The following is a 27,963-nucleotide window of genomic DNA, read 5'->3' as shown; positions in this document are numbered from 1 at the left end:
TCTGCCCCCTTCAGTGCCCACCTTTCGGAATGAGTTCTTGAAGGGAAGCGGGAGAGGATGGAGAGACTCGCCTGTGAAGAAAAGCTGCAGCGTCTTGGGGAAGGAAGATTAAGGAGTGACATGACAGAGGTTCATGGAGACAGTTGAGAGAGAGAAGTTCTCTCCCTCTCACAACCCTGGAACTTGCAGAGATCCCAGGAAGCTCAATGTTGGGAGATTCAGAAAGTCCTTCTTCACACAGCGCAGAGTTAAACCGTGGAACTCCCTCCCCCAGGAGACAGTGGTGGATGGCTTTGAGAATTAGGCAAAGGGGTACCAATAATAATAATAATAAATAATAATAATAATAATAATAATAATAATAATAATAATAATAATAATTTATTTATTCCCTGCCCATCTGGCTGAGTTTCCGCAGCCACTCTGGGTGGCTTCCAACTGAGTGTTAAAAACAATACAGCATTAAAGATTAAAAACTTCCCTAGATAGGGCTGCCTTCAGATGTCTTTTAAAAAGAAGATAGCTGCTTATTTCCTTGACATCTGATGGGAGGGCGCTCCACAGGGTGGGTGCCACCACCAAGAAGGCCCTCTGCCTGGTTCCCTGTAGCTTTGCTTCTCACAGCGAGGGAACCGCCAGAAGGCCCTCAATGCTGGATCCCAATGGCTACCAGCCAGAGTGATTCTGCTCTGCACCCCCAGTTGCGAGGAATCAATGCTTCCAAACGCCTGCTGCTGGAAACCTGGGTGCTGGCACCCTAGAAACCCCAGCCAGCTCTCCCTTGCAGGGCAACAGCACAAAGTGTAGGCACAAAGGGCCGTGAGTCGCACACCACTGGCACCAGATCAAGCAGCTGCCAATGGTCTGTGTCCCCAGTGGCTTCCTGGAACCAGCAGGAACAGGGAAATGATGCGCAGGAAGCATTCAGGTGCCACAGGTGACCCCCCCCCCATGCCAGAGCAAGCTTTTAAGGAACATTGTGGGACTTCTGTTGGGAGGAGGGGGAATACTGACCAGGACGGACATTTGAACCCAGCAGCTGAAATTGAGGCAGGCCCAGTTGAATTCCATTGGCCTTCCCTACCACAAGGAGTCAGAAGAATATAAAATTGCCAGCATCCTTTCCTCACAGTGGCTGACCAGATGTCCTTTATTTCCCTTCCTTTATACACCACCTTTATCTTCCAAGGATCTCAAGGCGGCCTGCATGGTTCTCCTCTCCATTTCATCCTCACAACCACCCTGTGAGGGAGGTTAGGGCTTTTTTGAGAGAGCCCAGCAGGCAATAGAGTTTGTTACACACACTGTCTCTTTACCTGCCTGCATTTGTTTTGGGGCAGGAGACATACGGAAGGACGAGGGCAATGTTAATTGGTTGAGAATGATTTATGTAGAAAGGTGGGGAGAGCTCAGGCTTAGTGAGCAGAGTCCCCCAGATTACTCCCCCCCCCAAAACACTTGGTGGAGCTGCCCCCTTGTCCCACATATTAAGGCAGACTTGCTCTGAAATGCTGCAACTTTGCCCCCCCCCCCCCAATGTCAGTGGAGAAACAGGAACTTCAGAAGTGAAGAAGCAGATGGAAAACGTTGAGAGTCACCACTGGCAACATCTCTCCCACCCAGTTGGCACCAGTGGACGGAAGCAATCCAAAGCAGAGGGTCTTTTGCCAGAATCCAAATTTTGGCACAGGCTAACGTGGGTGGTGATGTGGTCTAAACCACTGAGCCTCTTGGGCTTGCCGATCAGCAGTTGGCGGTTTGAATCCCCACAACGGGGTGAGCTCCCGTTGCTCAGTCCCAGCTCCTGCCAACCTAGCAGTTCGAAAGCACGTCAAAGTGCAAGTAGATCAATAGGTACCGCTGGTGGGAAGGTAAACGGCGTTTCTGTGTGCTGCTCTGGTTTTGCCAGAAGCGGCTTAGTCAAGCTGGCCACATGACCCGGAAAAACTGTCTGTGGACAAACACCGGCTCCCTCGGCCTGTAAAGCGAGATGAACACCACAACCCCAGAGTCGTTTGCGACTGGACTGAACTGTCAGGCATCCTTTGCCTTTTTTCTTTTTTTCTAAACACTGGCTTCCTGGCTGTGGTCTTGCAGGTTCCTCCTGAAGACGGGGCCTCCAGCTCTGGCCTGAGGCTGCTCCTCCCCCAGTAACCCCATGCAGTGGAGGCGAGGGGGGCAAGCTTCAGATTACACAGACACCCTCCTTGTTGAGACTTTCTTGTCCCAGCAGGCATTTTAAGGAAGTGTTCTGGTTTATGATACTTTTATTATTTCAATGTCTATATGGTTTTTAGACACCACTTAGAAATGCTACTGATTAAATGGTATATAACTGTCTTAAATAAATAACACACACACAAACACACACATACAAACCAGTTAGATTGAAGGCTTGACTGTCTAGGCTCAGTGAAGATACAACTGCCCCACGTCCCTCTAGCAAGGTGTGAGCCAGGACTGGCTGACCTTTGCATGTTGTGGGCAGGGTGGAGGAAGAGGCCTCAGAGTACTGGTGCATGTGGATGATGTCACAACACCCCAACCCGTGAGCCACACTGTGGTCCAGACCCAGACCCCTGACGTTGTGCCAGTTCAGGGGCAAGAGTGCTATTTCCCAACCCTCCAAAACTACCCTCTGTCTGTCCACACATACAATTCACCACTGGGATATCAAGGCAGACTTACCAGGGACAGGGAGAGAATTCTAGAAATCATTTTGCTCTGTGGTTCTTTGCCTGCCCCAAAGAGAGCGAAAGAGGCTGGGCCAGAAATGCAAGAGCAATCCTGAAGGATGAGGCTGACCCACAGAAGCGCACAACACCCCACCTGTTGCGCTCACAGCTACAGCTTCCCGGGAACAAAGAAGTTCTGAGAGGGCTGTGGGGGGCAGTCACAGAACAGACCCTTCCCTCTGGCACCCTCTCCCCCTATCCGGATGCTCCTTCGAGGAAACAGAACGATGTCAAGTCACAGGGAGAAAAACGTTTATAACTGCAACAATAAAATTGCTAGGCAACAGAATTAAACAGGAGGTGGCAAACAAGCCAGTGGATCTAAAGGGAAAGAGGCCAAGGGGTGCTCCAAAATCACTTGCTGCCTAGCACAGGGGCAAGGGAAGCAGCGGGAAGCAGCAGCGGGGAAGCATCAAGGGGACCAAAGGCAGGCTACTTCTCAATTCAACCTTTTTTGGGGGGCGGCGAACAGGGGACCAGGCCTGTTGTCCTTGGCAGGTAGCTCCAAATGGTGGACCTGGAGTGATTTTGCCCAGATGAGAAGCCAAGGGATAGAGGCCCCTACAGCCATAGCCCTCTGGAATCAGATCACAAGACTGCAGAAAAGACGGCAAGACACCCTGCCCCCCTGAAGGGAATCCAAGTCAGTGCACTTTCACAGCCCCACAGTATGATGGCAAGGGCACGGGAGCAGCCCTCTCCTGCTCTGCCAGCACCAATGTTCCTTCAGCTCTTGAGCAGAGGAGGTACCAAGCGCTCCCTCCTACCAACCCAGAAATGAGTCTGTTGGGCTACGGAGTGGAGCCTGAAAGGAGGAAGAGGTGTGGCATCAGGTGGAAGGAGGCTGGCATTGGAAAGGGTGCAGGGAGGGTGGACGGGGGAGACACGAGCACAGAGGTTTGGGCCGGAATATAAAAATAAAACTCTATGAGCCCTTGGGGGGAAGCAAAGCAGCCAAACCACCAAGGTGCCCAAACCCTGACTTCTGCCAGTCCAGGACACTCGGCACCAATGTCTTTTGCGGTCAAAAACAAGGGAGGGGAAGATGCCATCCTCAGGAAATCCAGCCTCTGCATGTTGTGCAGTCTTTAGCAGGTTGTAGCATCTGGAAGCCAGCAGAGGCCAACTCTGGGGCAAAAAGGGGCCACAGACACTTGAAACTGACGGACAAATCTCCAGGGAGGGTCAGTCTGAGAGGGTCCAGCGTCCTGAGGATAGAGAGGCACAGCCCCAAACCCAAACAGGGGCAGCCTCCCCACCATGGCTGCTGCAGCTGCTACTGCAGATGAACGGAGGGCATTTGCTCTGACGCCACTTGGAACAGAAAAGTGCTTCTTGGGGGCCGGACAAAGTTTCCAGTGCTGCAGGGGTGCCAAAGCCTGCAGGCGGGCAAAGGGACTGGCTGGCAGCATCCTTGGGAGTCTGGAGGCACCAGCTGGTCAGGCAGCATCCACAGGGCCAATAGGCAGAGCAACACGACGACGCCGGGCTGGTCTGGGGGAACACGCTGGAGGAGCCGTCTTCCGAGGGGGCGCAAAAGAGCCCAAGAAGTCACATGCAGATCACTTGTCTCCTGCAGACAGGAAAGGAGGTCCTCAGCACCCCACGGCCTTTGTCTCCAACCACAGGGAGAAGCAAAGCCCACCCAGCACCTCGCTCCCAGGAGGGGCCACCACCTGAGCTGCAGGCCACAAAAAGGTTGCTGCTGTCCCCAGCTGGGACCCTTAGGCCTTTTCCAGGTCTGGCAAACTCCTGTGGGGACACAGAGCCCCCTCACCTATCCTCCTCAAGGCTGGCCCCGTCCTCGTCGCGGGGGCCGGCTGCCTCCTCCTCCTCCGCATCATCCTCGCTCAGATCCATGTTCAGCTCATTTCCCGCTTCGGGGTGAGGGTATGTGGAGCCACTGCAGAAAGAGAAGCCCACCACGTTACGTCTCCCAAGGCCTCAAGCTGCCCTTTGGACCAGGAAGGGGACCCAGGGAGCGGGGGGGGGGGGGGGCTCAAAAGCTGCCACTTTGGCAGGGACCCTGACCTGATGGAACGGCAGGTGAAAAAGACGATCCGCTTCAGTCGCTTGTTGTAGAAGAAGTAGTTGAAGGACCACAGGCTGCCCTCCTCTCCAAAGGGGTCCGAGTCCAGGTCCGGGTTGTAGCTACATTGGCAGAAAAAGCAGAATAATAATAAGAAGAATTTGTTGTTGGCCGCTCTGAGCCCGGCTTCGGCTGGGGAGGGCGGGATATAAATAAAATTTATTATTACTTATTATTATACCCTGCCCATCTGGCGGGTTTCCCTAGCCACCCTGGGCAGCTCCCAACAGAATACTAAAAATGCAATAAAACATGAAACGTTAAAAACTTCCTTAAACAGGGCTGCCTTCAGATGCCTTCTCAAAGACAGATAGTTGTTTATTGCCTTGACATCTGATGGGAGGGTGTTCCAAAGGGCGGGCTCCTAGCAAAGCACCACCCACCCACCCCTTGGTGCCCAAGAGCCGCACTGGGAGCCCACCTGTAGATGTCGCACTCTGAGAGGCAGATCTCCTGGTCCACAGCGTCCCACAGGTGGGGCTTCAGGGCGCTGAAATCCTCCCGCACAGCAGAAAAGAGGCTGCAGTTCACAGCGTTCACCACCTGAAATAGACCCAGAGGGGAGCTTGGTGAGGGCCTGGTGCTGCAAAGAGGGAGGGGGCGCAGGTGTACGTTTGCCCCCCACCATCCCTGCACTGTCCCCAGGCGGCTACAGCGTGGCCCTGCAGCAGCTCAAGCGTGGGAGGCTTCAGGTAGACAGAAAGGATGCAGCTCCTCCCAGTCCTAGACCAGGTGAAGGGGCCAGGGAAGCCCCAGCCTTAGGCTGGACTGAAGAGGGGCATCCTCCAAGAGATAGACAGGCGGGGCCTGTCTAGGACAGCAGATGCAGGTTCCAGCGGGAGAGCTGGGTGGGATCCAGGGGCATCCAAGCTGGAAAAGGGACCAGATATGCCAACGGGTTGGCCTGATCCATCCCATACAGGTAACCTTTCCATCAGTTTGCAAAAATCCTAGGAGGCAGGTAGCAGGTCCTCTGTAGCACCACCAACCGCAGGGAGGGGTTTCATGCCAGGCGGATGTTTCCCCACCCCAAGCATCTCAGGGGCAAAAGATGCCCCTTTCTCTGTGGGAAGAGGGCAAAAAATGGGAGGGAGATGGAGCCTTTGGGTCAACGTGAAGGAAATCCTGCCCCACCTTCTCTAGAAGCCTCTCCCTGGGACCCTGGGACTTTTCAATGCAGTGGGGGGGGGGAAGGGGGGGAAGAATTGGCAGGCATCCATGCAAAAAGCAGCGCTGGAGCATTGCTATCACATGTGGGGCTATGAGACCTGGGATGACAAGGAGGGCCAAGAGATCTGCTGACTTGTGTGGGGTCTGAAGACCAGATTATCATAGCAGGTTGGGGGCTTACCCAGTTGAGACTCGGCTCCCGGCTGAATTCGTGGCTCTTGGCAGCGCTGAAGTCGTAGTCAGGACGGAAGGACTCGTTGAGGGTGGCTATCAGGTAGAAGAGGGTCTTGCGGCTGCATTTGTCACTGAGGGGGCCCTCCTCATCGCCACTTTGGCTCTTGCTGAGCCTAGCGCACAAGGGACAGGATGTGGTCTGTTACCTCCTCCTGGAGGAAGCCGTGGGCATCAGGCCGTGGCCTTGGAATCTGCCATGCACTTTTCCCACTGCTAAGGTGCAGGAAGATCTGGGCTGTGCGGAATGATCTTGACACAACAGCCTCAAAGCACCAGTTGAGAAAGGGCAGGGCCTGGGATGCTCCAGAGAACAGAAGCAGCATTTCATGTAGCATTAAACCAAGAATGGGGGACTCCAGTGTTACTGGACTCCCAACTCCCATTGGCCCCAGCAAGCTGGGAACAGGAAGTTCTGAGTCGTCGTCCCCCCCACCCCCGGCAATATTTTTAATATTTTATTGGAAGCCGCCCAGAGTGGCTGGGGAAACCCAGCCAAATGGGTGGGATATATACAAACAACAACAATTATTATATGGTGAGACTCTCCTGGCTTACAGAACTCTGATCCAGCCCACCGACCTGCAAGGCCAAGTGAAGCTGGTGATGATGAGCCAGCTCTGCCTCCTCCATGTGGGGTGAGCAAGGGACAGCACATACCTGCTGGGGCTGATCCCGGTGGTTTGAGGTGGGGACAGGGCCTCAAGCACGTGGGGCTGCCCTTCCTGGCAGAACTGCTTGAAGAGGTGCTTGTCGTCCCCGGCCATCTTGCAGGAGTAGCTCTCAATCCTGAGGGAAGACAGGCAAGACTCAGCTGGGGAGGTGGGGGTGTCTCTCAGTTTGGAGAGGCCTCTGAGCTGCAGAAAAGCACCCTTGGGGCCACATGGCAAGATGTCCCAGTTCAGGAGCTGCCTTGCCACTCACCTGCCAATGATGTGTGCATCTCCCGTTTCCACTGTCAGCTGGGAGTTTAGGGCTTCAAAACTTGAGTTTTCCAACAGCTTCATTTTTTGTACCTCCTGGCGCTGGACTAAATTCTCAGTATTACCGCTTCAAGGTTGGAACTTCCTGGCAGTGACAGAGAGAGAAGGGCCTGTTAATTGACACCTCAGAAGACGTTGGGCTCTGCTGCTGCCCACCCACAAGGGGACACTATACTCAAAGCATATCAAAAAAGGCAGACAGGGAAGGCGGCCAGCACTGGCTCTGGAAGACCAGCAAGGCAGTGACTCATACAGGGATGCAGATGACACCCCCCTCCCCCCCAGCTCTAGTCAGCACCTGTGAAATACTTCAGTGGAAAAAGTGAGTTTTGTGATACCCAAGCCCTGACATTTCCCGTCTTGACCTCAACTCCCAAATTGCCACCCAACTAGGAGCTCACCATCATTCCATGCACTCAGTTGCACTTGGCCTCTAGATCTAACTAAAATAACAGTCTCTGTGGAGGAGGCACCTGGAAAATCATCTGAGAACCATGAGGTTAAGAAGAAAGTGGATGTGGTGCAGGCGGATGTGACAGCATTAAAAGAGGAGAGAGAAAAGTTACATGATCAAATGGTGATCCTAGTGATCAAATGTGTCCAATGAATCCTCCTTGAGATTTTGTGGGGTACTTCCTGTTTTGATTTTCTAAGGGAAATGTGATTAGGAGAAACGTTCTCGGGTGCTAGCGAGCATTTACTTTGCTCTCCCCGTGGACGCTCACGCATAGCCTGGGTGAGAGGCAAACACGAGTCCTGAAGTCACGTCTGGCTGGGATGGGAAAGAGGGGGCGCAGAAGGAGGGGGGAGTTGGAAGGGACCCCCAGAGTCATCTAGTGCAGGACTTAGAAGACCGGCCAGCCCCCCGAGGAGCTTGGGGTGCTTCAGCCTCGGGGTCGGAGCGCGGCTCGGCTCCTCGGGAGGGCAGAGGACGAGCGTCAAAGACCCCCCCCCCCGCCCCGCCAAGGAGACGGGCCTCCACCTCCACTTCCCGCCCTGCCCCGCCCTCCCCAGGCCTCCGAAAGACTCGGCTTCCCATGATGCCCCGCGGCACCAAGGACGGCGCCCGCCGAGGCGGCCCCCGCGCGGGGCATGCCGGGAAGCGCAGGCCCCGGGCAGGCCCCGTGACCCACCTGCTGCCGCCGCCGCCGCCTCCTCCTTCAGGGGCTGCGCGCCGTCGAGCAGCGCAGGCCGCGGGGGGAACTCGAAGCGGGCGTGGCCGCCTCAGCCGCCGTCGCCTCGGCCGCCGCCTGGGCCCGTCTCCGCCCGGCGGCCCTCAGGGGCCCCGCAGACCCGGCCATGGCCCCGCTTGCTCGGCACGACGAGGCCGCTAGTCGAGCGCCCGGCGCGGAGTCGCTTTCCGGGCCTCCCTGCTTCCTTCTTCTTTCCTGTCAGGCGAAGCGACCGACTTGACTCCTCGGGCTTCGAGCAGAGGACGACAACAAGAGCGAGCGGCTCCGCCCCGCGCGGGCACCCATTGGGCGCCAGCCAGGTCCGCCATCTCCATTGGAGGAAACGGGTGCCCATCACTCGGGATGACGCATCCCAGTGGCTCCCCTGCACGCTAATCAACGGCATGTGTCCAGCCCCACCCGTTGGGATAGAGCCGGGCTCTCATTGGCGGCCGCCTCAAGGCGCTGTCGAGCCGAGCGGGGAACAAAGAAGGGGCGGGGCAGCTGTCACTCAACGGGGAGGAGCCACGCCCCTTTCCCAGAGGGCGGGGGAGGGCGCCTGTCCAGCTGCGGAATCGGGACCCGCTTCGCCAATGCAGCCGCCATTCTTTTCCTTCTGGGAAGGCCAAGCATTTCAGGCAATCTTTTAAATGACCAGCATTATTCATTTCATTTCAAAAATTGCCCGCTGCTTTTTCCATATGAAGCAGCCACAAGACAGATGCTAATAATTTAAAACCAACCTAGGATATCTCCGCAGCAAAACCAGCACAAATTCATTGAAAGGAATGATGTTGTTGTTGTTTAGTCGTGTCCACCTCTTTGTGACCCCCTGGACCACAGCACGCCAGGCACTCCTGTCTTCCACTGCCTCCCGCAGTTTGGTCAGGCTCATGTTTGTAGCTTCGAGAGCACTGTCCCACCATCTCGTCCTCTGTCGTCCCCTTCTCCTTGTGCCCTCCATCTTTCCCAACATCAGGGTCTTTTCCAGGGAGTCTTCTCTTCTCATGAGGTGGCCAAAGTACTGGAGCCTCAGCTTCACGATCTGTCCTTCCAGTGAGCACTCAGGGCTGATTTCCTTAAGAATGGAGAGGTTTGATCTTCTTGCAGTCCATGGGACTCTCAAGAGTCTCCTCCAGCACCAGAATTCAAAAGCATCAATTCTTCGGCGATCAGCCTTCTTTATGGTCCAGCTCTCACTTCCATACATCACTATTGGGAAAACCATGGCTTTAACTATACGGACCTTTGTTGGCAAGGTGATGTCAAAAGGAATAATAAAGCTCAATTCTGCTCCAGATGGCTCACTAGTCCAAAAGCATTGTAGAGTGACACAGCCCTAGCCTCTGTATTGGAATACCAGGGAAGGAACATTAGGTTCACGTCCCTCAGGAGGGAGTTCCACAAAATTGGCACCACCACCACCGACAAGCCCATGGGTCTTGTCAGGGGTGAGTATGTGGCAACAAGCCTCTGAGGAAGGGATTTAGCATGGAAGTTGGCTCCCCTGGTAGAAGGCTGCCCTTCAAGCCTGCGAGATGTGTCTGTTGTGGGCAAACATATTGCAATCAGTTTTGGTTGCCCTCTTTCATAGAAGATATAGCAGTCAGTCACTAATTATTATTAATAAACATGACAGGACGCTAGATCTCCTGTGGCAATTTGGATTGCAAACAAATGCAGGTGTTAAGTTCTTTCAGAGGGCTGCCCTAAGCAGAAAGCCCAGCTGCAGAGGGGTTCTCGGAGGTGACAGAAGTGTAACTCCCCAAACATGCTCCTTTGCCAATGGGGGAAAACGTGCTGGTGGAAGGAGCCCACTGTAGAGCAGAGGGAGCACAGCCCATGCTCCCTGTTGACAGCGCTGCTCCACATCAGCCTGAGAGCTGGCACAAGGCCTGCCCTTCCCACCAAGCTCCAAGGGGGCAGCAGACTTCGCTCACAAGGTGCCATCATAGCATTGTAGAGCTGGAAGGGATCCCAAGGGTCATCTAGTCCAACCCCCTACGATGCAGGTAGGTAGCCTTGAACTACAACTCCCATCAGCCCCAGCCAATGGGGCCAGGAGGGCTGGGTGTTGAAATGCGGAAGGCAGGCAAGTTCTTTCCAGGGGGTGGCCGCAACCATCTTTTAAGAAGCCCAAGTGCCACGTCAAACATACCACCCAAATACAGTATATACTGTATATAGGAGGGCCAAGGCCGGATTGAGGTTTGATGAGGCCCTAAGCTCCTGAAGGTAATGGGGCCTTTTATATCTCCTTTGTCAGCAACAAACTGTTGCTGTTTTTGTGCTGAATATATGCTATATGGCAATATATGGACCTAATAGGTCCATACACAACCCAAAACACTGTTGCTGTATGAAGGTTTTATTTTGTTTTGTTTTTTATCTTCTATTTTGGAAATGTACATCCAGGTTTTTTTCCCCTTTAATTTTTTTTGGGGGCCCCCAAGAGAGTGGGACCCTAAGCTAGAGCTTATTTAGCTTACAGGTAAATCCGTCCAAATCTATCTCTAGGAGGGCTTCGGCGGAGCGGGGTCCCTTCCTGGCCCGGAACCTCGGAGTCGGGCGGCGGTTTCCCCCCGGCGGCGGTGGGTGAGTGGACGGAGGCGCGCCGGAAGCGCCCCGCGGGGAGCCGCGCTCGGCTTCCGGTTTTCCGGGCGGCGACTCGATGGCGGCGGCGCCGGGCTGCTCGCCGTCCCCGTCGGGCCTGGTGCTGCTGGCCTCGGCCAAGGCCTGGGTGCCGCGCTCGCCGGACGCGCCCTCGCCGGCCGGCCGGGAAGCGCAGCGCCTCTTCCGGCTCCAGCTGAGCGCCGCGCCCGGCCCCGAGCGCTTCCGATTCGGCCTGAGGGGCGCGGCGGAGTCGGGGGGCGAAGCGGTGAGAGGGGGCGGGAGGGGAGGGAAGGAGCCCCGGGCGGAGGCAGGAGGACCCCTCCCTTGGCACCGCGCCTTCCTTCTCCAAGGGGCTCAACGGGGGGGGTGTGGTCCTCCTCCTCCTCTCAGCCCCCCAACAACCACCCTCCGAGGCTGACTGGCCCCCAAGGTCACGCCCCCCCCCCCAGCAACAGCAACCCTGCGAGGTAGACCGAGGCTGACTGGCCCCCAAGGTCACGCCCACTGGGCTCCGTGGCCCAAGGGGAATTTGAACCCAGGTCCTGGTCCGCCCCTCTGGCCCTGCCGCACAGGCTCGTCTCGCCCGCTTACCAGAGGCGGCTGCCTCCTCCTCCTCCTCCCTGCCTTTCCTCCTCACAGGCCCTTGAAGCTCTTGGGCCGGCAGCTGCTGCCCCAACCCGTCAGACCGGAGTGGGTGCATTTCAGCTGCTGGAGGGGGCTGCCCCGCCGTGGGGAAGCAGCGCCAGGGGCAAAGCCCAGGCTGTTTGGGGCCTTCTAGCCGCTGTCGGCCTTTGCTGGAAAATGTCCCTCTGAGTGGCGCTGAAGGCTTGCCTCTTTCACAAGAGGTGCCCAAGAGGCCAGCAAAGTCGTCCTTTACAGGATCTGTTTCTCCCCCCCCCCCCATTTTACAGGATGTCTCAATGTATGAACAATGCTTAGAAAAAGAATTAGGTGTTTCCTAAGTGTTTATTAAGGACGCAGGTGGCGCTGTGGGTAAAAGCCTCAGCGCCTAGGACTTGCTGATCGAAAGGTTGGCGGTTCGAATCCCCGCGGCGGGGTGCGCTCCCGTCATTTGGTCCCAGCACCTGCCAACCTAGCAGTTCGAAAGCACCCCTAAGTGCAAGTAGATAAATAGGGACCGCTTACTAGCAGGAAGGTAAACGGCGTTCCGTGTGCTGCGCTGGCTTGCCAGACGCAGCTTGTCACGCTGGCCACGTGACCCGGAAGTGTCTCCGGACAGCGCTGGCCCCTGGCCTCTTGAGTGAGATGGGCGCACAACCCCAGAGTCTGTCAAGACTGGCCCGTACGGGCAGGGGTACCTTTACCTTTACCTTTTTAAGTGTTTATTAATTAATAACAAACAACATCCAAGGATTTGATCATAGGATATCCAACTCATCTATCCAAGCAAGGATCATGGTAGCAGCCTGTTTCCATTTCCCTTGCACTTCCATTTTGTTAAATGCACTGATTTCTTGGATCAAGTAGAAAGGCCGGGTCCGTTCCTCGGCATGCCTTAGTCCATTGTGTGCTTCAAGTATGCCTGCTCATAATGTACTATTCATTAAAATAGTAAATTCATTTCCATCGCAGACAGCGGTACCCAAAATGGCTTGCAGTCAACATGTTTAACAACAGTTTAAGAGTCCTTGAGACAGTATTGGTGGTCCAGCTCCAGGCATGCTTGGAGGAAACTGATTATCTGGACCCATTTAAATCCAGCTTCAGGCCTGGGCGCAGCACTGAAGCTGCTTTGGTTAGTGCCGTTTGTGGATTGTGCCTCTTATACATTCTCGTTACCCCTATAACACCCTGCCTACCATACACAGGACTCGCACTCATCCTGAGGGGCTGTAAACAAATAGGGCAGAACAGGAAAGGACATGCAGGCTCCTCTTGCTTCTGCCAGTGGAGTTCTAAAGACACCCCCTCCCTCGAGGCAGTATCCAATGTTCCTGCGAGAGATTGGGTGTTTTTGAAAGAGGACTGGACAAATTCACAAAGGAGAGGGCTATTGATGGCTGCTAGTCTTAATGGCTAAGCTCTGCCTTTGCAGTCAGAGGCAGTAATGCTTCTGAATAGCAGTTGCTGGAAACCACAGGAGGGGAGAGGGCTCTTGGGCTTGAATCCTGCTTGTGGCTTTCCTGGAGGCATCTAGCTGGCCACTGTAAGAACAGGATTCTGGACTAGATGGGGCATTGGCCTGATTCAGCAGGTTCTCCCTCTGTTCTGAGGAGTTCCACTTGCAGAATGGAACTTTCCCCTCCTCTCTCTCTCCCCTGCAGTCCACCATGCACCCTCAAAATCTGCTCTGGAGGGATGGGAGAACCTCTCAAGCAGTTTTGCACAGAGGGAGGAGAGGGGCAAGTCCCGTTGTGCAAGGAGAGGTCCATCCTTTGAGCTCTTCAGCCGTGGGAGCAGCTTTCAGCATGAGCTCTGATGAGGGGGAGCCTGATGAGACTTGGCTGAAGAACAGAATGGGTGCTTTGACCCCCATGTTGCTTGAGGTAAAGAGGCCTCAACAAGAGCTGGTTGGGGCTATTTGACTTTTCACTCGCCCACTAATGCTTTTCTTCCCCCAGGGCCTTGTTGAGTACAACCTCAGAGACATTTCCTATGAGGTGAAGACTGCCACGTGTCATGAGCTGAAGTTCTTAGCCCGCCCAGACGACCCCCTTGTTTTCTACTTTGAGGATGAGCATGAGGCACAGAAGTGGTGGACAGTTGTCAGCAGCTCCCTCCAGGAGCTCCAGAAAGGTCAGCTCCTGCCCCGGAAGGCACTTACAATGCCATGGTTTGGCTTCTGGTAGTGAGAGAGGGCATGGCTCTTACACAAGCCATGGTTTGTCCGTTCTGAAGAGGTGGTCAGCAGAGGAGAGGCCTGCACTCTCAATGCAATCAGATGCACCTGCCTTGATCTGTAGGGCAGTTAGTATAGCAGGAAGGTTGAGAAAATGGGTTGTTGTGGCTGAACAGCTCTGGGGTGGGGGAAACAATGTACCTCTCCGCCGCCCCCAGTCACCCCCAGGCTCTCGCTTCCAGCTATACACCTGAACTGTACCATAGACTCCTTTTCCAGAGCTGCTTCTGCTCCTAAGCTCAGGAGGCTTTGCAGGTAGTAAGCTGTGCTATAGCCACCTGATGTCTAGCTGAATGTCAGGTGCATTTGCAGTGCTGACCAAGAGCTAGCAGTGATGAAACCTGGTGGGGCAGGAGGGTGGAGACAGACTTGCTCTGCCCTCCAGAAAACCCCCGAGGGAAACTGGTTAATTCTGCATCTTTATTCTTTGGTAAACTCTCCAGCTTATTATTCTGAAGCATAATCATTTTCTGTGTTAATGGAGTAGTCTCTGAATAGGCTCTGGTGCTCGAATCCTGCTTGCAGGTTTCCCACAGGCATTTGATTGGCCCCTGTGAGAACAGGATGCTGGACTAGATGGGCCATCGGCCTGATCCAGCAAGCTAGTCTGATCTTCTTATGTTCTGTGTCTGCCTGCTGGAGCACTTCTTCTAAAGTCTCTTCTCTCCCCAGCTACTGAGGGAAGCGGTTTGCTGACAGGACGGCCTTCTCCCCTTCCCTTGGCACTTTTCAACTCTCTGTCTGACATCGATGTCTCCCTGCCCTTGGAGCTTGCCAGGAAAGGTGGGTGGCTGATGGCACAGGACACTTGTCCACTGGCAGTGTGCCCTTGAAGACACATCATAAACGCTACTCAGCTGCTAGGAAACGTGATGTTTGCATATCTGAAATTTCCTTCTGCCTGTATCAGGTTAGGCAGCTGGTTTTGTTGCACAATGGTAATGAGGAGTGGGTGCATTTTGTGAAGTATTGTTGAGATGGTGAATTGAGAGAGAACTTGGTTTCAGTAATTACCCAAAATCTCCCCCATATTTCTATGGCTTAGAAGCCATTTTGGCAAGCAAGAGGTAAACAGATGAATAAATAATACCTATTTAAAAAGCAATCCATGTTTACACTTCCTGTTGAGCCTTTCCTTCCCATTGAGGCTAATCCACTGGGATGGGGGTTTCATTTGGTGCCCATGCAAGTATTCAGTTATTGATTGCATTAAAAGCACTTGGTTGGTTTTATTTCCTTTTATGTTGACCTTCCCTGCGTGCCTGCTTGATCCACCACCTCAGTGGTGAGGAGTCGCTGGAAATACCCAGGGGCCACATGCAGTTAAGTAGGAGGCCGCATCCAGGGCTTGGGTTGGAGGTTCCCCAGCCGTGCTTTGCGGTTTGCCCTGTATAAGACACCAGAGCAGCATAGATGTCCTGAAAGAGCGGCTGCTTAAGCTGGATGAGGAAGAGGGGGCTGCCCTTGCCACCCATATTGTGAGCCCCTCCAACTGCCCCAACTTTTTTTCATTTTTTGTAAAAAAGTAAAACAACGAGTCAACATAAAAGAAGAGAAGAGTGTCATTTATTGCATTCATATCCCACCTTTCCTCAAGGAGCTCAAGGTTGTTGACACAGGTCCCCTCCTCCCCATTTTATCCTCGCAGGAACCCTTTGAGGTAGGTTAGTCCGAGGGTGAATGACTAGCTTAGGTCCACACCCAGTGAGCTTTGTGGCTAACTGGGGATTCGAACCCTGGCCTCCCAGGTCCTCGCCCAAGTTCTGCTGCAGCTGAAGACAACTAAAACCAATCCAATAGCTGCACGAGGCCTCTGTGTGACTAAGAAAAGAGCAGGGTACAAATGCTTAAAACAGAATAAGATAAGAAAGCTTTTACAACTCACTTGAAAGGAAGTCTTGGGTCTGACCACCTGCAACAGCAAGCCAAGTTTGGGGCAGGGGGTGGGGCTGCTTTTGAGATCTCTTTCTCAGCAGTAGGTGGCTCCCTTGGAGGTTTTCCATCGCAGACCTTGGAGAAGGGGGGGGAGGCGGGAGGCTTGCCTGAGATGGGGGGCACACAACAACCTGGCCAACTCATGCCTGGCTTTGTCTCCTCCTCAGAGGACCTGGCGCTCCACCTGTCCACTGCTATTGAGCTCGGGGACGAGGAGGAGGCCATGCGCTGTGCCACGCTGCTCGCCCAGCAACACGCTGCTCTGCGGATCCTGCTGAAGGAGTCCTGCTACCCCACAAGCGAGATCAGGTGGGAGCAGAGAGCTGGGCAGGGAGCTGGTGTCTCTGGAGGAGGCTGGGTGGGTTAGGCTGGGTGATTTGGGGCCGATTCCCTGCACACCTCCTCTTGTGAAGATGGCCGTTTGCGGGACACACTGTGCTCGTCTCACTGGCCGATTCCCTTCCTTTTAGCATGAAGGTGCAGGTGGAAGACGCCACTTGCTCGACGAGCATCACCACCCGTGTCCACACGTACACCACCATTGCAGGTCTCAGGCAGAAGGTAACCCGGGCACAGCTTTTCAGAGGCGGGGATGCTGTCTTCTGGCTCCCTCCCTGGTGCAGCTTCTGGGGGAAAGCACCAACAACCGCCTGGCTGCTTGGCCAGCTGCAGAGGCCTTCAGACTCCCACTGACCCCGTCTCTGCTTCCCCCAGGTCTTTCAGGATTACGGATTTCACCCCAGTGTCCAGCGCTGGATTATTGGCCAGTGTCTCTGTGTGGATGACCGAACCGTTGGCTCTTACGGGATTCGGAAGGACGGCGACACGGCCTTCCTCTACCTGCTCTCGGCAAAGGGCGCCCACCTCTCTGAGCAGCGCTTCAAGGAGGACAGGGACTGGGTGGTGCTGCAGCCGCCCCCCTCGCCCCTGGCGGACAACACGGAGGCCAGGCACAAATTCAGCACCTTGCCCACCTGCCTGCCCAAGAAAAGTGAGTGGGCAGGGAGCCCTTTGGGGATGGCGGGGGCCTCTTAGTTGGGGGGGGGGGAGGGGAAGAGGTTGCATCTGGCTAGAAGCAGGGGGTTCATTTCGGAACCCTCAGAACAGGTTACACCTCTCCCCAAAGGCTTTTCTGCCTGCAAGTCAAGGCAATTTAAATCAGGAAGACAAAAGGCCAAATTCAGTTACGGAAGTCCAGTTTCTCATTTTTTCATATCTTTCCTCCTCTGCGGTGCAAATCTGACCCCTAATTTACAACTAAATGGCATATTGTTAACGTTGTTTCATGCTTACAGCCAAGCTTTGCATCTCTTTGTTACATCTGGATACACAGCTCGTGACAGTGTGTGGTTAAAGGTCCAATCCTAAAACGGTATAAATTCATAAATGATGCTAATAGGAATCTGTCCCTTTGTGCTGGGGGGGGCAGGTGCTTAGGTTTGGCTGAGTGAGTGAGGGACATAGGAACTTGTATGCTGAGCACTCTTAGCTCCTCCCTCTTCTTGTCCCTGTTGCTCCTTGCTTTGCTCTGCCTTGGCCCACCCCCCACCCCAAAAAGAGGAAACCAACAGCAACAAAAATGACCTGCCCATGACCAGTATAGTGGTCGTCGTGGAGCGCAACCCGAAAATATTCACCCCGAAGCTTCTTCAACCTGAGGTCTGACTGTAGGTGGCAGTCAGGCCTGATGGCCTCTGGGAGTCAGGAGGACTTGTATTTCCTGAAAAGGAAACGTCTCTGATTTTTGTTAGAGTGCAAATCTGCATACCTGAGAAATGATCCAACCAGTTTTTCATGTTCATAGAAAAGCCTCCTTTAATGTATCTGGAAGAGTTTAGAAATTAACCATAGGGACAACATTTATTTGTTTAACTTTATTTCAACAAAGCTTGTGAACAATCATTAAAATCTCTCAAACAGTTAACATGCTTATATTCAGACTGATCGATATTAACCTAGCTTTTGTTGAAGAGAAACTTTGCAATTGCGAAGTTCTTAGACCTTCTTCTTCTAAGCCACCTTCTTCCGTTGCAGGTGTGAAAAATTCTAACAGGAAGAGGGATGTTGGTGAGAGCAGCCACTTCCTGGGAAAATTCCTCCCTGGCCACTCGCGAGCCCCTCCTCCGCCCCCGGCTGCCGCCCCTCCTCCCTCTCCCGTGCCGGTATGTACTCTCTCTGCTAAGGGGTGAAACTCAAGGCAGCCGTCTCCCCATATATATGGCCCCTCTCTCTTTCCCAGTCCCTGGGCTCCCTGTGGCCTTGTCTCCCCTCACCCCGTAGTCTGCTCAAGAAAGGGGCCAGAGCGCCTGCTGGGGAGGGGAGCCTCATCGCCCAGCAGGAAGCACAAGTGGGAGAGGGGTGGTCGTGGGGCACGTGGCTGCATCCTGGGCTATCCTTGCAGGCGCCACGTCTAGCGGTCTCTTCCTCCTCCTCCTCATCTCCCATTGCAGACTGGCTGGTCTTGTCCCACCTGCACCTTCATCAACAAGCCCACCCGGCCCGGCTGCGAGATGTGCAGCACAGACCGGCCTGCCAACTATGTGGTTCCCGGGAGCTACAGGCCGGATGAGGTGGAGCTGTGGCGGATGCAGCAGGAGAAGGAGGGCATCTTACAGTACCAGAAGGTAGGTTTGGGTAGCTCCCTTCCTGTGCCTCACAGTCCGCGGGAGAAGCTCGCTGCAGGGGTCTGGAGCTTTGTGTGCTGCTCCCAGCTCTCTCTCCTTATGCAGCTCCTTAATGTGGCGTTCCCAAAGCAAAGGAAGGATTAGACTCTGATTAATAGAATACTCACTAGGCTTGACTAGCAAGACTCTGGGAGGAGTGTGTATAATAATTCCTGTCCACCCCCTTGGCCCAGGTTGCTTTATTCACAAAAGAACTTTTTACACAGTGCTCATAAGAACCAATCAGATTTCCTCCGAGCATTTCAAAAAACCCCACATGGAATAAAGTTAAAACTACAAAGAGCTAATTTCCTACTTGAGCATGCATATGCAATTCAGAGTAAATAAAGGAGGAAGCAAGGAGGAACGCTTTTAGAAATCTCCAGAGGTCATAAGCAGCAATAAGCAGGAGAGAAAGGATAGGTAGTATTTTCCATCTCCTTGTGAACGATTAACAAAGTACATCGAAGCTACCTTCTAGCTTTATGACCCAGGATGCCTGATGCAGCAGCCGGCAACTGGCCTGTGTCTTAGAATGCTTATACGTGCCTGTCAGGCAGAGAGAAAGCAAATGGCAGAGGTGCAGAGGCTTGTGGGATTCGATCAGAAATTATTGTCAATGAATCAAACCCAGTCAACGCAATGTTTTCATCACGTACACGATGGCCTGATGCATCTTTTATAATTCCTCATAGTAATCCCACCTCTGGATATTTGCACTCCTACACTTAAGAAACCCAAAAGTGTCCTGCAGCAGCTGGATGAGGCCAAGGGGAGCCTGTCCAGCCCAGCCGGCTGTCGTCCTAGTGGGCAACCAGCTGCCTCTTCTGGGAAGCCCACAGGCAGGACCTAAAGGCAGCAGCAGCAGCAGCACTCTCCCCACTTGCGATTCCTCCCAGCACCTGGTGTTATTCCGAGGTCTTTGCTGCCTACAAAAGCGGGCAGGAAACATCGTCATTGTGGCCAGCTCCCCAGCTGTGTTCTGGAGGCTTTCAAAAGTATTCCCCACTTGAGAGGCACTTTCTGTTTCAAATTTGCTTGTAGAGTCTCCATGCAGATTCTTCTTAATTCTGGCATTTCTAGTTAGATGATGATGGTAAGTTCGGCTTATTAAATTTATTGATCACTTCACCAAAAGGAGTGCCAAAGCTATTTACAAGAGAAGTGCTATAAGTTTACATCATAAGAAATGTGCTAAAAAAGTGTTCATCCAAAATCACTTAAGTTCTGCCCTGGGGTAAGTTGCTGCCTGCCCAGAAGCCATTGTGGTCTACGAGAGGAGTGTAAATTAAGGAACAAAACTGCTGAATGGGGTGGAAGCAGGGTGGAAATGAACGTGTCCTGTTTCCGAGGCTGCAGATGCCAGGATGGTCCTGAGAGCGAGGTCAGGTTCCCCCTTCCCTTCTGCTATGGCTGACGTCACACCTCTGAGTTTAAACATCTTTGGGCACAATCTCTGCCTGCAAAGGAAGGGAGGGAGGAAAGAGCCCTGTACCTTTCTCATGAAGTTGTCTCCCAACGTCATGGTGATGTCAGCTGGTTCGTCAGATGGGGAGCTAAGGGTCTAACATACTGGCCAAATCCTGCTCCCCAACTATGCAGGTGATGTTTAGTTCTTGCTTGATTCATTTTCTTAAATAATGAGATAATAATTATGATTTGATTGTCCCTTTTAATGTTTCATTGGTGGTATATTCTTAGTGTATTGTTTTCGTCACATTTCCTGTAAATACGAAAAACATGTTGTAGAGTACACCAGAAAAATAATAGAATTTCAAAATCTCCTGGGCTCCGTCCTTCTCCTTCTGTGCTTTCCAAGGAGGTGGGGCTCTCAGGGAGGGCTGCAGTCCATTCTGGGGGCGGTGAAGGTGCGTCAGGCTCCAGGCAGCAATCTCTGGCGGCAGCAGCAGTGGTGGCGGCAGCACCTGACGACTCTCTTCTCTTCTTTCTTCTTTCTCTTGTGGCAGGAAAAAGGAAGGAGAGAAGACGGTTCCGCTGTGCCCTGTGCCCACAGCCTGGGAACCCCGGACGACTTTATCCACCTCTCCTCGGAGTTCTCATAGCCCTCCTCAGAGCCGGGGCCGCCATCGCCACCACTGCCCCTCCCAGCCTTGCAGTGGGGACGTGTGTTAGTCCCGGCTGCAGCACCAAGGGCTGCCAAGATGAACCAAGCGGACAGTGAAGCCCAAGGGGCACGGCAGGGGTGGGCTTCTGTGGTTGCCCCCCACCTTCCCCTGCTGAGAGCAAGCAGCTGAGAGTCCCTGCTGGCCCTTGGCGGCTTCACTGGCTGGCGGGGGGTGCGAAGCCATATTGGGGGGGTGCTTTGAGAGCCCCCTGCGACAGCAGCAAGAGCTGCGTCCCACCTGAAGTTTTTGGGGCGCAGCCATGCAACGCTTGTGGGTTTGCCTAGGCTCCCCCCTTGCCCCTCCATTCCACCTGGGTCTTGGAGTTCGGCCCATTTCCCAGCTCAACTGGCAGCCGCACAGAGCCTCCCTGCCTCTCGCTCATGGAAGACTGGAGCTGTGTGAGCCTCAGAGGCTGGAGCCAGGTCGGTCTCCTGGGCCACGAGAGCCCCTGCAGTGGGGCTGCCACCTGAATACCATGAGCTGTTCATAGGCTGTGATCCCCACCATGAAAATGTGTGTGTGTGCACTGTTTGCCCAGCGGAGGCAGTCGATCTGCTGTATTTGACACTGTGCATCGGATCTGTGGGCTGCCTGCCCAACCCACGGAGCCCGTTGCCCTACAGGAGCTTCCTTCCTTTTTGCCCCGCAGTGCCTTCCTCCCTTAGTTGCCTCTGGCTCTCCTCCGCTCTGCCCTCAGGCCTGCACAGCCAGAGCGCCGTTGCTGCTTGCCGGGAGCCTCCCGCTTGCTGGCTTTGTGCTCCTCGCTTGGTTGGGGCCTGCGTTGAAGGTCTCTCCCCCCTCTGCCCCCCATGGAGGCTGCTCTCCCCGTGTGCCTTTGACCAGGAGAAGCCATGGCCTGCCCAGCCCCAAAGGTCAGGCAACGTTTGAACCGCAAGGCCAGTCTCTGCCTTGGGGTCTTGCTTATGCTGAAGCTGGACTAGAAAGAGAGACCCTCTGCGGGACCTCTGCCGTGATAGCACTTTGAAAGAGAAATGCTGTAACCCCCTCCCCCGAAGGTGGCTGTTTCTCAGTGGGTCAGGGGGTGCTGCCGCCTGAGCGTTGGGGGTCTGCCCCAGCTCCTGCTCGTCCCAGCCAGCAGATCTTGGAGCAGGTGGTTCCCCTCGCCGTGGGGCAGTCGTTGCTGCCCTGGCCCCTGATGGGGCAGCAAACGCCCTTCTCTCCCTCTCTGTACTGAACACTGATTATTCAGCAGCAGAAGTTTCGGGACCTGTTTTGAAATGGCTTGATTTCTGCATAACGTGTTTGTAAATTTGATTTTTTAAAAAATGAATTGGTGAGCAAATCCTTTGTTCTATTAAATGATTCATTTTGGCTTGACGGTCCATCCTGGTACTTCTCTGTAGTGTCATTGATGGGGAAAGGGGGCAGGGGCTGTTCAGGAGGTATGCGTGTGGGTGGGGGGATGAGAAAGGGGGGGTCCTGATCCAAATAAGTCTCCCCACTCTCCTCTCTGAGCCACAAAGTGGTGACTGAGGGGTCTCTGCTGTGAGCTTCCCCTCAAGAGAATTTCGGTGAGGCTCTCTTTGCCACAGACGGCCCTTTTGCCTGCAAAGGAGTTGCTACAGCCACTTCAAGGGTTGGAGCAGCCTCACTGCTTCGGGGTACATGAAAACAAGCCACCAAAAATGGGACAGCAAAAGAATAAAAACGTATCATAAAACTGAGCACTGCCTTAAATTGTTTGCCGGAACAAGGAAGTCTTAGTCATGTGCCTAATTTCAACTAGCAGGGAGTTCCACAAGTTCAGGCCCACTACACGGAAGGGGCAGTAATTAAGTTGTTGCATGGACAATGAGGTCTGCTTGCACATGGAGTTTTTCCCCTCCCTTCATATCCCTCACCCGCTAAATCTCTGAAGGTTTGGGGGATACCCCAGAATGCGTTCAGCAGCCCCACAGAGGTGTGAGGGGAGAAGTCCTGTTGTGCAAACAGACCCCCACGCCTAGCACTACACTGGATTCCACCCAGTGTTTTATTCTGTCACGGCTTTTAAAACTTTGCTAAGTTCTGCATATTAAATATTTTATGAACTGCTATGAGACATTTTGCAAAAAGTGAGGCACAATTAAACAAGCATAGAGGAGGAGGGAGCCAGCAAAAAGCTCCTTCTGGGGGTTGGACTAGATGACCCCTGGGTTCCAACTCACTCAGTTCCATAATTCTGTGAATGCTGCTGTGATGTGCTTGCCAGACATCTCAGGATCCCGATTCCCTGAGAGTTGGAGACTGAAAGCAGGAAGAAGCTGTCCTTCTCCTCTGTCCTTTCTAGAGCAGAGAGCCACTTGGAATGTAAACAAGCCCTATAATAAAACCGCAGAAGAATAAAGCGCACCCATTGGGTTGGGTCAGCAGCAAAGGCCTTCACAGGCCTGAGCAAGCAGATCCGTCTTGGCAAGATCCTGCGGGTGCCAGTTGCCCTGGTCAGGGGAGGGTCTTCTGCAGGCGGTGAGGTCACCCCCTTTACAAAGTCTCGTTCTCCGCCTTGCTCCCTCCCCAAAACATGCATGCAGTTGCTGGACTGCCTTAGAGGGGGTGTTGCAAAAGGGCTCCTGAGATCAGGCACCCAAAGTGTGCCTTATCTTCCAACATTCTTGCTGCTCTTCAGAAGGTGATGCTTTGAGACACCTCTTTGGGATCACCACCTTTGTTTTATGCCTCTTCCCAGAGCGTTTGTTCCAGAATCTTGTATCCTACTTTTCCCATTAGGCTTTTCTGGGTGGCACCTTCACTCCATTTCTGTCATGGACCTGCTAGATGCAGAGGAGTGGTGCGAGGCTCCAGCCAGGGAACTCCCAGGGGAAGAAGGTTCAGAGCCCATGAATTGGTGGTGGGACAAGGATGCCTGGTCAGAGGGAGCAGACTGGGAGCAGGAGGCGTTGGAGGCTGAAGAGGCAACAGGGCTTAGTGAGCAGGAAGAGGCTGTGGCAGAGAGCAGTCCAGAAGCAGAGGCAGGAGACAGAGGGGAGACCGGCTGCGGAAGAGTCCAGGGGGTCTCTCCCTCCTGCTGCGACTAGCTCCCCTCTCCGCTGGTCTCCCAGAACATGCAGAGAAACGGAAAGGGCAGAAGAGGAGGAGAGCTGCCACAGTCTCTGCTTGCTTGAAACAAACCCTGGAGAGGAGGGGACTTCGGCAGCTGCGGGGGTCTTCAGTCCTTGCAACTGCCTTATTGGGGCAAGACCTGCTGGGGAAAGTTGCTGAGATCACTGGGTCTGAGCTGTTTTGGTCCCTTGAATAAAGAGTTACCTTCAACTATACTGGGGTTTTTTTTAATTGCTGACCTTCAACCGACTCCGGCTCGTGATAATATCTTTAGGCACCAGGCAAAAATGTTCCTCCTCCACTGTTAAAACAATCTGCGGCCTGTTAAATGTGCCTGGGGGTGGGCAGGTTGTGTTTTTCTTATGTTATGCATTTTGCATTTTTATGTTGTAAACCACCCTCTGATCTTTGGAGGATAGGTAGTATAATAATAATAATAATAATAATAATAATAATAATAAATAATAATAATAATAATAAAATATAATAGTAATGGGGCTTCTGCCCCTTTTTGCAGAGTTAGCTGACCCTCCAAATCTCACCAGCCTGGGTGGTGGGTGTGCCCAGGCCGAGCCCCCTACCCACCTTTAACCAGGGGACTGCGGCCTGCCTGCTGGGCAACCACCACCTGCTCCTCTTTGCCCCCTCCAGGCCCTGGAGCAAGAGCGGCAGCAGAACTTCCAGCAGTTGCAGCAGCTGGACGAGGCGGCGCTGGTGCCCAACCGGGAGGAGATTGAGTGCCGCATCTGCTACCTGAACGTGGAGCCTGGCGAGGGCGTGCTGCTTCGGGAGTGCCTGCACAGCTTCTGCAGGTAACCTGGCCTGCCTGGGGCAGGAGGGACCGGGGGTGCGGGTGGAGGAAGGGAGGGTGCTGTGGCCTGACCCCACTGCCGTCCCTCCGTCTCCCTCTCCAGGGACTGCCTGCGCCAGCTGATCAACTGCAGCGAGGAGCCCCAGGTGGCCTGTCCCTTCCGGGACGACTCCTATGCCTGCAACAGCCACCTCCAGGACAGGGAGATCCGAGCGGTGAGTCCGCAAGGCTCAAGGATCCCTCCGGCCGGGTCCCTTGGGCAGGCTGGCGGGGCAGCTCAGCTCCCCCTTGTCCTGCCACTGTCATCGAGAGCGGTTGGAGATGCAGAGTGGCATTTTGAGCAGGCCAGCTCTGGAGGTCTTTTTTGCAGAGCTAGGACCTCCTGCAGACGGGGGGAGTGGAGGAGGCTGCCATGGCCAGACGCTCCTTTGATTTCCACCCCCTTCCGGCCACGGAAGCCAAGGGGTGCCCCCCGGCCAGCCCATGCCCTGCCCTCCCTCTCTCAGGGGCTCTGAGCCGGCTCCCTGGTCTCCGCAGCTGGTGTCGTGGGACGAGTACGAGCGCTTCCTGGAGCGGCGGCTGGCCGTGGCCGAGAGCCGGGCCCAGAACAGCTACCACTGCCAGACGGCCGATTGCCTGGGCTGGTGCATCTATGAGGACGACGTCAACGAGTTCCGCTGCCCCATCTGCTGGGCCCTCAACTGCCTCGTCTGCAAGGTGAGCCCAGGCAGGGGAAGCACTGTGCCCTTGGCCCCCCACCTTCACGGGGACTGGCTATGGAAAGAATGAAGAAGAAGTGCAGGCAGACTAGATGATCCTTGGGGGTCCCTTCCAACTCTACAGTTCTGTGATTCTGAGGGGGCTAGGCTGCTGAAGGTGGCCAGAGCACAGCCGCCCCCTTCCTCCAGCATCTTGGAGGTCTCCCTCCCCCATTCCGTCTTCTGAGCTGTCAGCAGCCTCCAGACTGTTTTCTAGCATCTTTCGAAACACTGGAGGGGAGAAATCTCCTTGAAGGAATCAAGTTCCTTCCTTTCCGCCCTGGCCCCATGCTTCAGCAGCCCCTGGGGGAAGGGAGGCAGGATGGTGGGGGTGCTCCTGGGCACCGGAGGTGGTCATGGTAGGGGGCAGCCTGGGTCGACACATGCAAAGAGCCAGTTTGCAGGGGAAGGGCAAGGCCCCTTGGGGATGTTTCACCACATAAAAAGGCCCTGCAGGGAGGCCTCAGAACATAAAGAGAATCTGCTGGATCAGGCCAATGGCCCTCCTAGTCCAGCCTCTCAAGAGTGGACATGCAGATGCTCCAAACAGGCAACCAGGATCTGAGCACAAGAGCAACTCTCCCATCTTGCAGTTTCCAGAAACTGGTCTTCAGAAGCATCACTGCCTCCGACTGGAGGCTGAGCAGAGCCCTCCTGGCTGGGCACCATCAACAGTCCCGCCCTCCATGAATTTTCATCCACCTTGGTGGCCGTCCTCACCTCCTGCGGGTGGGAGTTCTACAGTTTAACTAGGCGCCGTCAAGCTCTCTGTTTCCAGGTTGTGGCAGCTTTCGACTTTCTGAGAGCGACAGTTAAAATTGGTGTGAGGCGATGCCCGTCTGTACGTGTCGGCTTGGCTTAAGACGCCTCGGCCACTCAGGGAGGGTCCTGGGGCTGCTGCCCACCCCCAGGCCAGTTTCAGCAGCAGGAAGGAACCCTTTGCAGGGACGCCAGGGGTTTGATTCTCTGCCCTCCACCCGCAGGCCATCCACGAGGGCATGAACTGCAAGCAGTACCAGGACAAGCTGCAGTTCCAGGCTCACAACGACGCTGCTGCCCGCGAGACCAGCAACATGCTGAAGGTGAGCTGGCCAGGAGGGGGAGGGGCTGGGGCCTGCCCGCTTCTTCCCACCCCAACAAAACATTCAAAGTCCAAGTTCCTTGGCACAGTATTCAGCCCTATCGCCTGGGCTGTGGGCACCGGCAGAGCCAACCCTTGGGATACCTTGAGGGGATCAATGCCAGGGGGGGGGGGGAGATGGGGAGCAGCTCAAAGGGACTGGACAAGGGCCTGTTCTCCCCCCTACAAGACGGCCTCTGGGTGCATTTTCCTCTTGGCACAAAGGGCATGACAGGGTGGGACTAGATGACCCGTGGGAGCCCTTCCCCTCTATGGCCACCCTCTCTCTGTCTCCGCCAGACGCTGGTGCAGCTAGGAGAGGCCATGCACTGTCCTGTCTGCCGCATCGTGGTGCAGAAGAAGGGGGGCTGCGACTGGCTCCGCTGCCCTGTATGCCAGACGGAGATCTGCTGGGTGACCAAGGGGCCGCGCTGGGGGCCTGGGGTAAGCGCGGGATGGAGGGAGGGAGCGGGCTTAGGACGGAAGCTGGCACGGGGGCTGGCACACCAGGCAGGAGGAGGGGCAAGAGCCAGGCTTTGCCTCCAGAAGAGACTAACGGGGGGCCTGGACGAAAAAGGGGGGCTGGGTGGTCAGCTGCTCCCAGTCTTCAAACCATCCAACAGATGACGTGGCCCAGAATGCTTTGCAATGTGCAGAGGGTATCCCAGTAGAGAGATATAAGGAGGGGGTGAGGGCGGCCAGAGGATAGCAAGTTTTAAGGGCTTTCTCAGAGGGAGATGGACTTCAAGCTGAAGCAAGTCTGAGGCCAGCAATGCCCTGCCTTGCAGACTTTGGGAGACAGGCTCCTTGGGAAGTGAGGCTTGGAGGCCTCCAAAGCACCAGATCCTTAGGCAGCTCCACTCTGCGGAACTCCCTTCTGGCTGGGCGGCTGGTCTCCCCCTGATGCGCTTTGTCCTCCTCCCTGGCAGGGTCCCGGTGACACCAGCGGAGGCTGCCGGTGCAACGTGGATGGGGAAAGGTGCCACCCCCAATGCCAGAACTGCCACTGAGCGCCTGCCTAAGGGGCATCAGATGCTGCCAGGACTCCCGTTGGCAAGGAAGGAGCCTCTGCACCCGGAGATGAGAAGCGGCCCGTTGGAAGAGGCCTCAGCAAGGCTGGCTGCTCCCTCCCCAGACTTTAGAGGATGCAGCAGATGAAAGACCCACCCGCCCCACCCACTGCGGCTGCAGCAGATGCTCTGCCCCCCACTCCCTGCACTGACCTCCGAGGGGCGGCCACGCTCCCCTGCCTGAGGGAAGAAGGGGCTGCTTTGGCCCTGCCTCCGCCCCACTGTGCCTTTGAGTCCCATCCCTCACCCCTTTTGCACTACCAGAATCTCACTCCGCGACCCCCTGGCCAAGGAGACGGGGCTCCCCAAAGGGGTCCCACTCCTGGAAGCACCCTCGCCTCAACTGACAGCCCCCGGCGTGGGGTAACAAGCTTTGGGGGGCAACATCAGCACCAAGGAAGGGGGAAGGTGCCCAGGATGTATGCTGCTGCACAGGAGGGGTTAAAACCCCTTCAATAAAAAAGAAAAAGTATAAACACGGGGCATGCGCAGGAGATTTTTTCCCGGGGTGTGTGTGGGGGTGTGTATAAAACAGCCACTCAAGACAATCCATACGATGTACTACCT

At 54.8% G+C, this 27,963-nt stretch overlaps 2 protein-coding genes across 4 annotated transcripts; one reads left to right on the top strand and one right to left on the bottom strand.

Annotated features, from left to right (window-relative positions):
• Positions 1-3,381: 3,381 nt before the first annotated feature.
• Positions 3,382-8,639, bottom strand: MAF1 (MAF1 negative regulator of RNA polymerase III). Of its 2 annotated transcripts, none has more exons than XM_028735916.2 (8): positions 8,342-8,639; positions 7,150-7,293; positions 6,886-7,014; positions 6,176-6,341; positions 5,246-5,367; positions 4,767-4,886; positions 4,513-4,638; positions 3,382-4,308 (listed from the first exon to the last, which is right to left on the bottom strand). In XM_028735916.2, exons 2-8 carry the CDS (start codon positions 7,230-7,232, stop codon positions 4,287-4,289), a joined length of 768 nt encoding a protein of 255 aa, XP_028591749.1. In that variant the 5' UTR covers positions 7,233-7,293; positions 8,342-8,639; the 3' UTR covers positions 3,382-4,286. The 2 variants fall into 2 exon arrangements, with proteins under 2 accessions (XP_028591749.1, XP_028591751.1); XM_028735918.2 differs by having other exon boundaries at positions 7,150-7,296; positions 8,351-8,639.
• A 2,382-nt stretch (positions 8,640-11,021) lies between these two features.
• Positions 11,022-27,872, top strand: SHARPIN (SHANK associated RH domain interactor). 2 transcript variants are annotated; one of them, XM_028735913.2, is made up of 14 exons: positions 11,022-11,258; positions 13,576-13,750; positions 14,526-14,636; positions 15,956-16,097; positions 16,259-16,349; positions 16,503-16,779; positions 17,823-17,950; positions 18,239-18,412; positions 24,289-24,449; positions 24,552-24,663; positions 24,986-25,165; positions 26,190-26,288; positions 26,627-26,770; positions 27,256-27,872. In XM_028735913.2, the coding sequence occupies exons 1-14, from the start codon at positions 11,052-11,054 to the stop codon at positions 27,334-27,336; spliced, it is 2,082 nt and encodes a 693-aa protein (XP_028591746.2). In that variant the 5' UTR covers positions 11,022-11,051; the 3' UTR covers positions 27,337-27,872. The 2 variants fall into 2 exon arrangements, with proteins under 2 accessions (XP_028591746.2, XP_028591745.2); XM_028735912.2 differs by lacking the exon at positions 11,022-11,258 and adding an exon at positions 11,455-13,500.
• Positions 27,873-27,963: the final 91 nt, after the last annotated feature.

The sequence above is a fragment of the Podarcis muralis genome, chromosome 8 (assembly GCF_964188315.1).
Source record: "Podarcis muralis chromosome 8, rPodMur119.hap1.1, whole genome shotgun sequence".
Lineage (NCBI taxonomy): Eukaryota > Metazoa > Chordata > Lepidosauria > Squamata > Lacertidae > Podarcis > Podarcis muralis.
Note: the sequence above shows the minus strand (reverse complement) of the source record. Positions and strands in the feature narration are given on the sequence as shown.

Bases quoted from the DNA above. Each gene is read 5' to 3' on its own strand.
- MAF1 (XM_028735916.2), bottom strand. From the start codon at position 7,232: ATGAAGCTGTTGGAAAACTCAAGTTTTGAAGCCCTAAACTCCCAGCTG. The intron at 6,342-6,885 runs GTATGTGCTGTC...CTTGTGCGCTAG, and splicing joins ACCGGGATCAGCCCCAGCAG to GCTCAGCAAGAGCCAAAGTG. The intron at 4,887-5,245 runs GTGGGCTCCCAG...CTGCCAATGTAG, and splicing joins TCAGAGTGCGACATCTACAG to CTACAACCCGGACCTGGACT.
- SHARPIN (XM_028735912.2), top strand. From the start codon at position 13,285: ATGCACCCTCAAAATCTGCTCTGGAGGGATGGGAGAACCTCTCAAGCA. The intron at 24,664-24,985 runs GTGAGTCCGCAA...TGGTCTCCGCAG, and splicing joins AGGACAGGGAGATCCGAGCG to CTGGTGTCGTGGGACGAGTA. The intron at 26,771-27,255 runs GTAAGCGCGGGA...CCTCCCTGGCAG, and splicing joins GGCCGCGCTGGGGGCCTGGG to GGTCCCGGTGACACCAGCGG.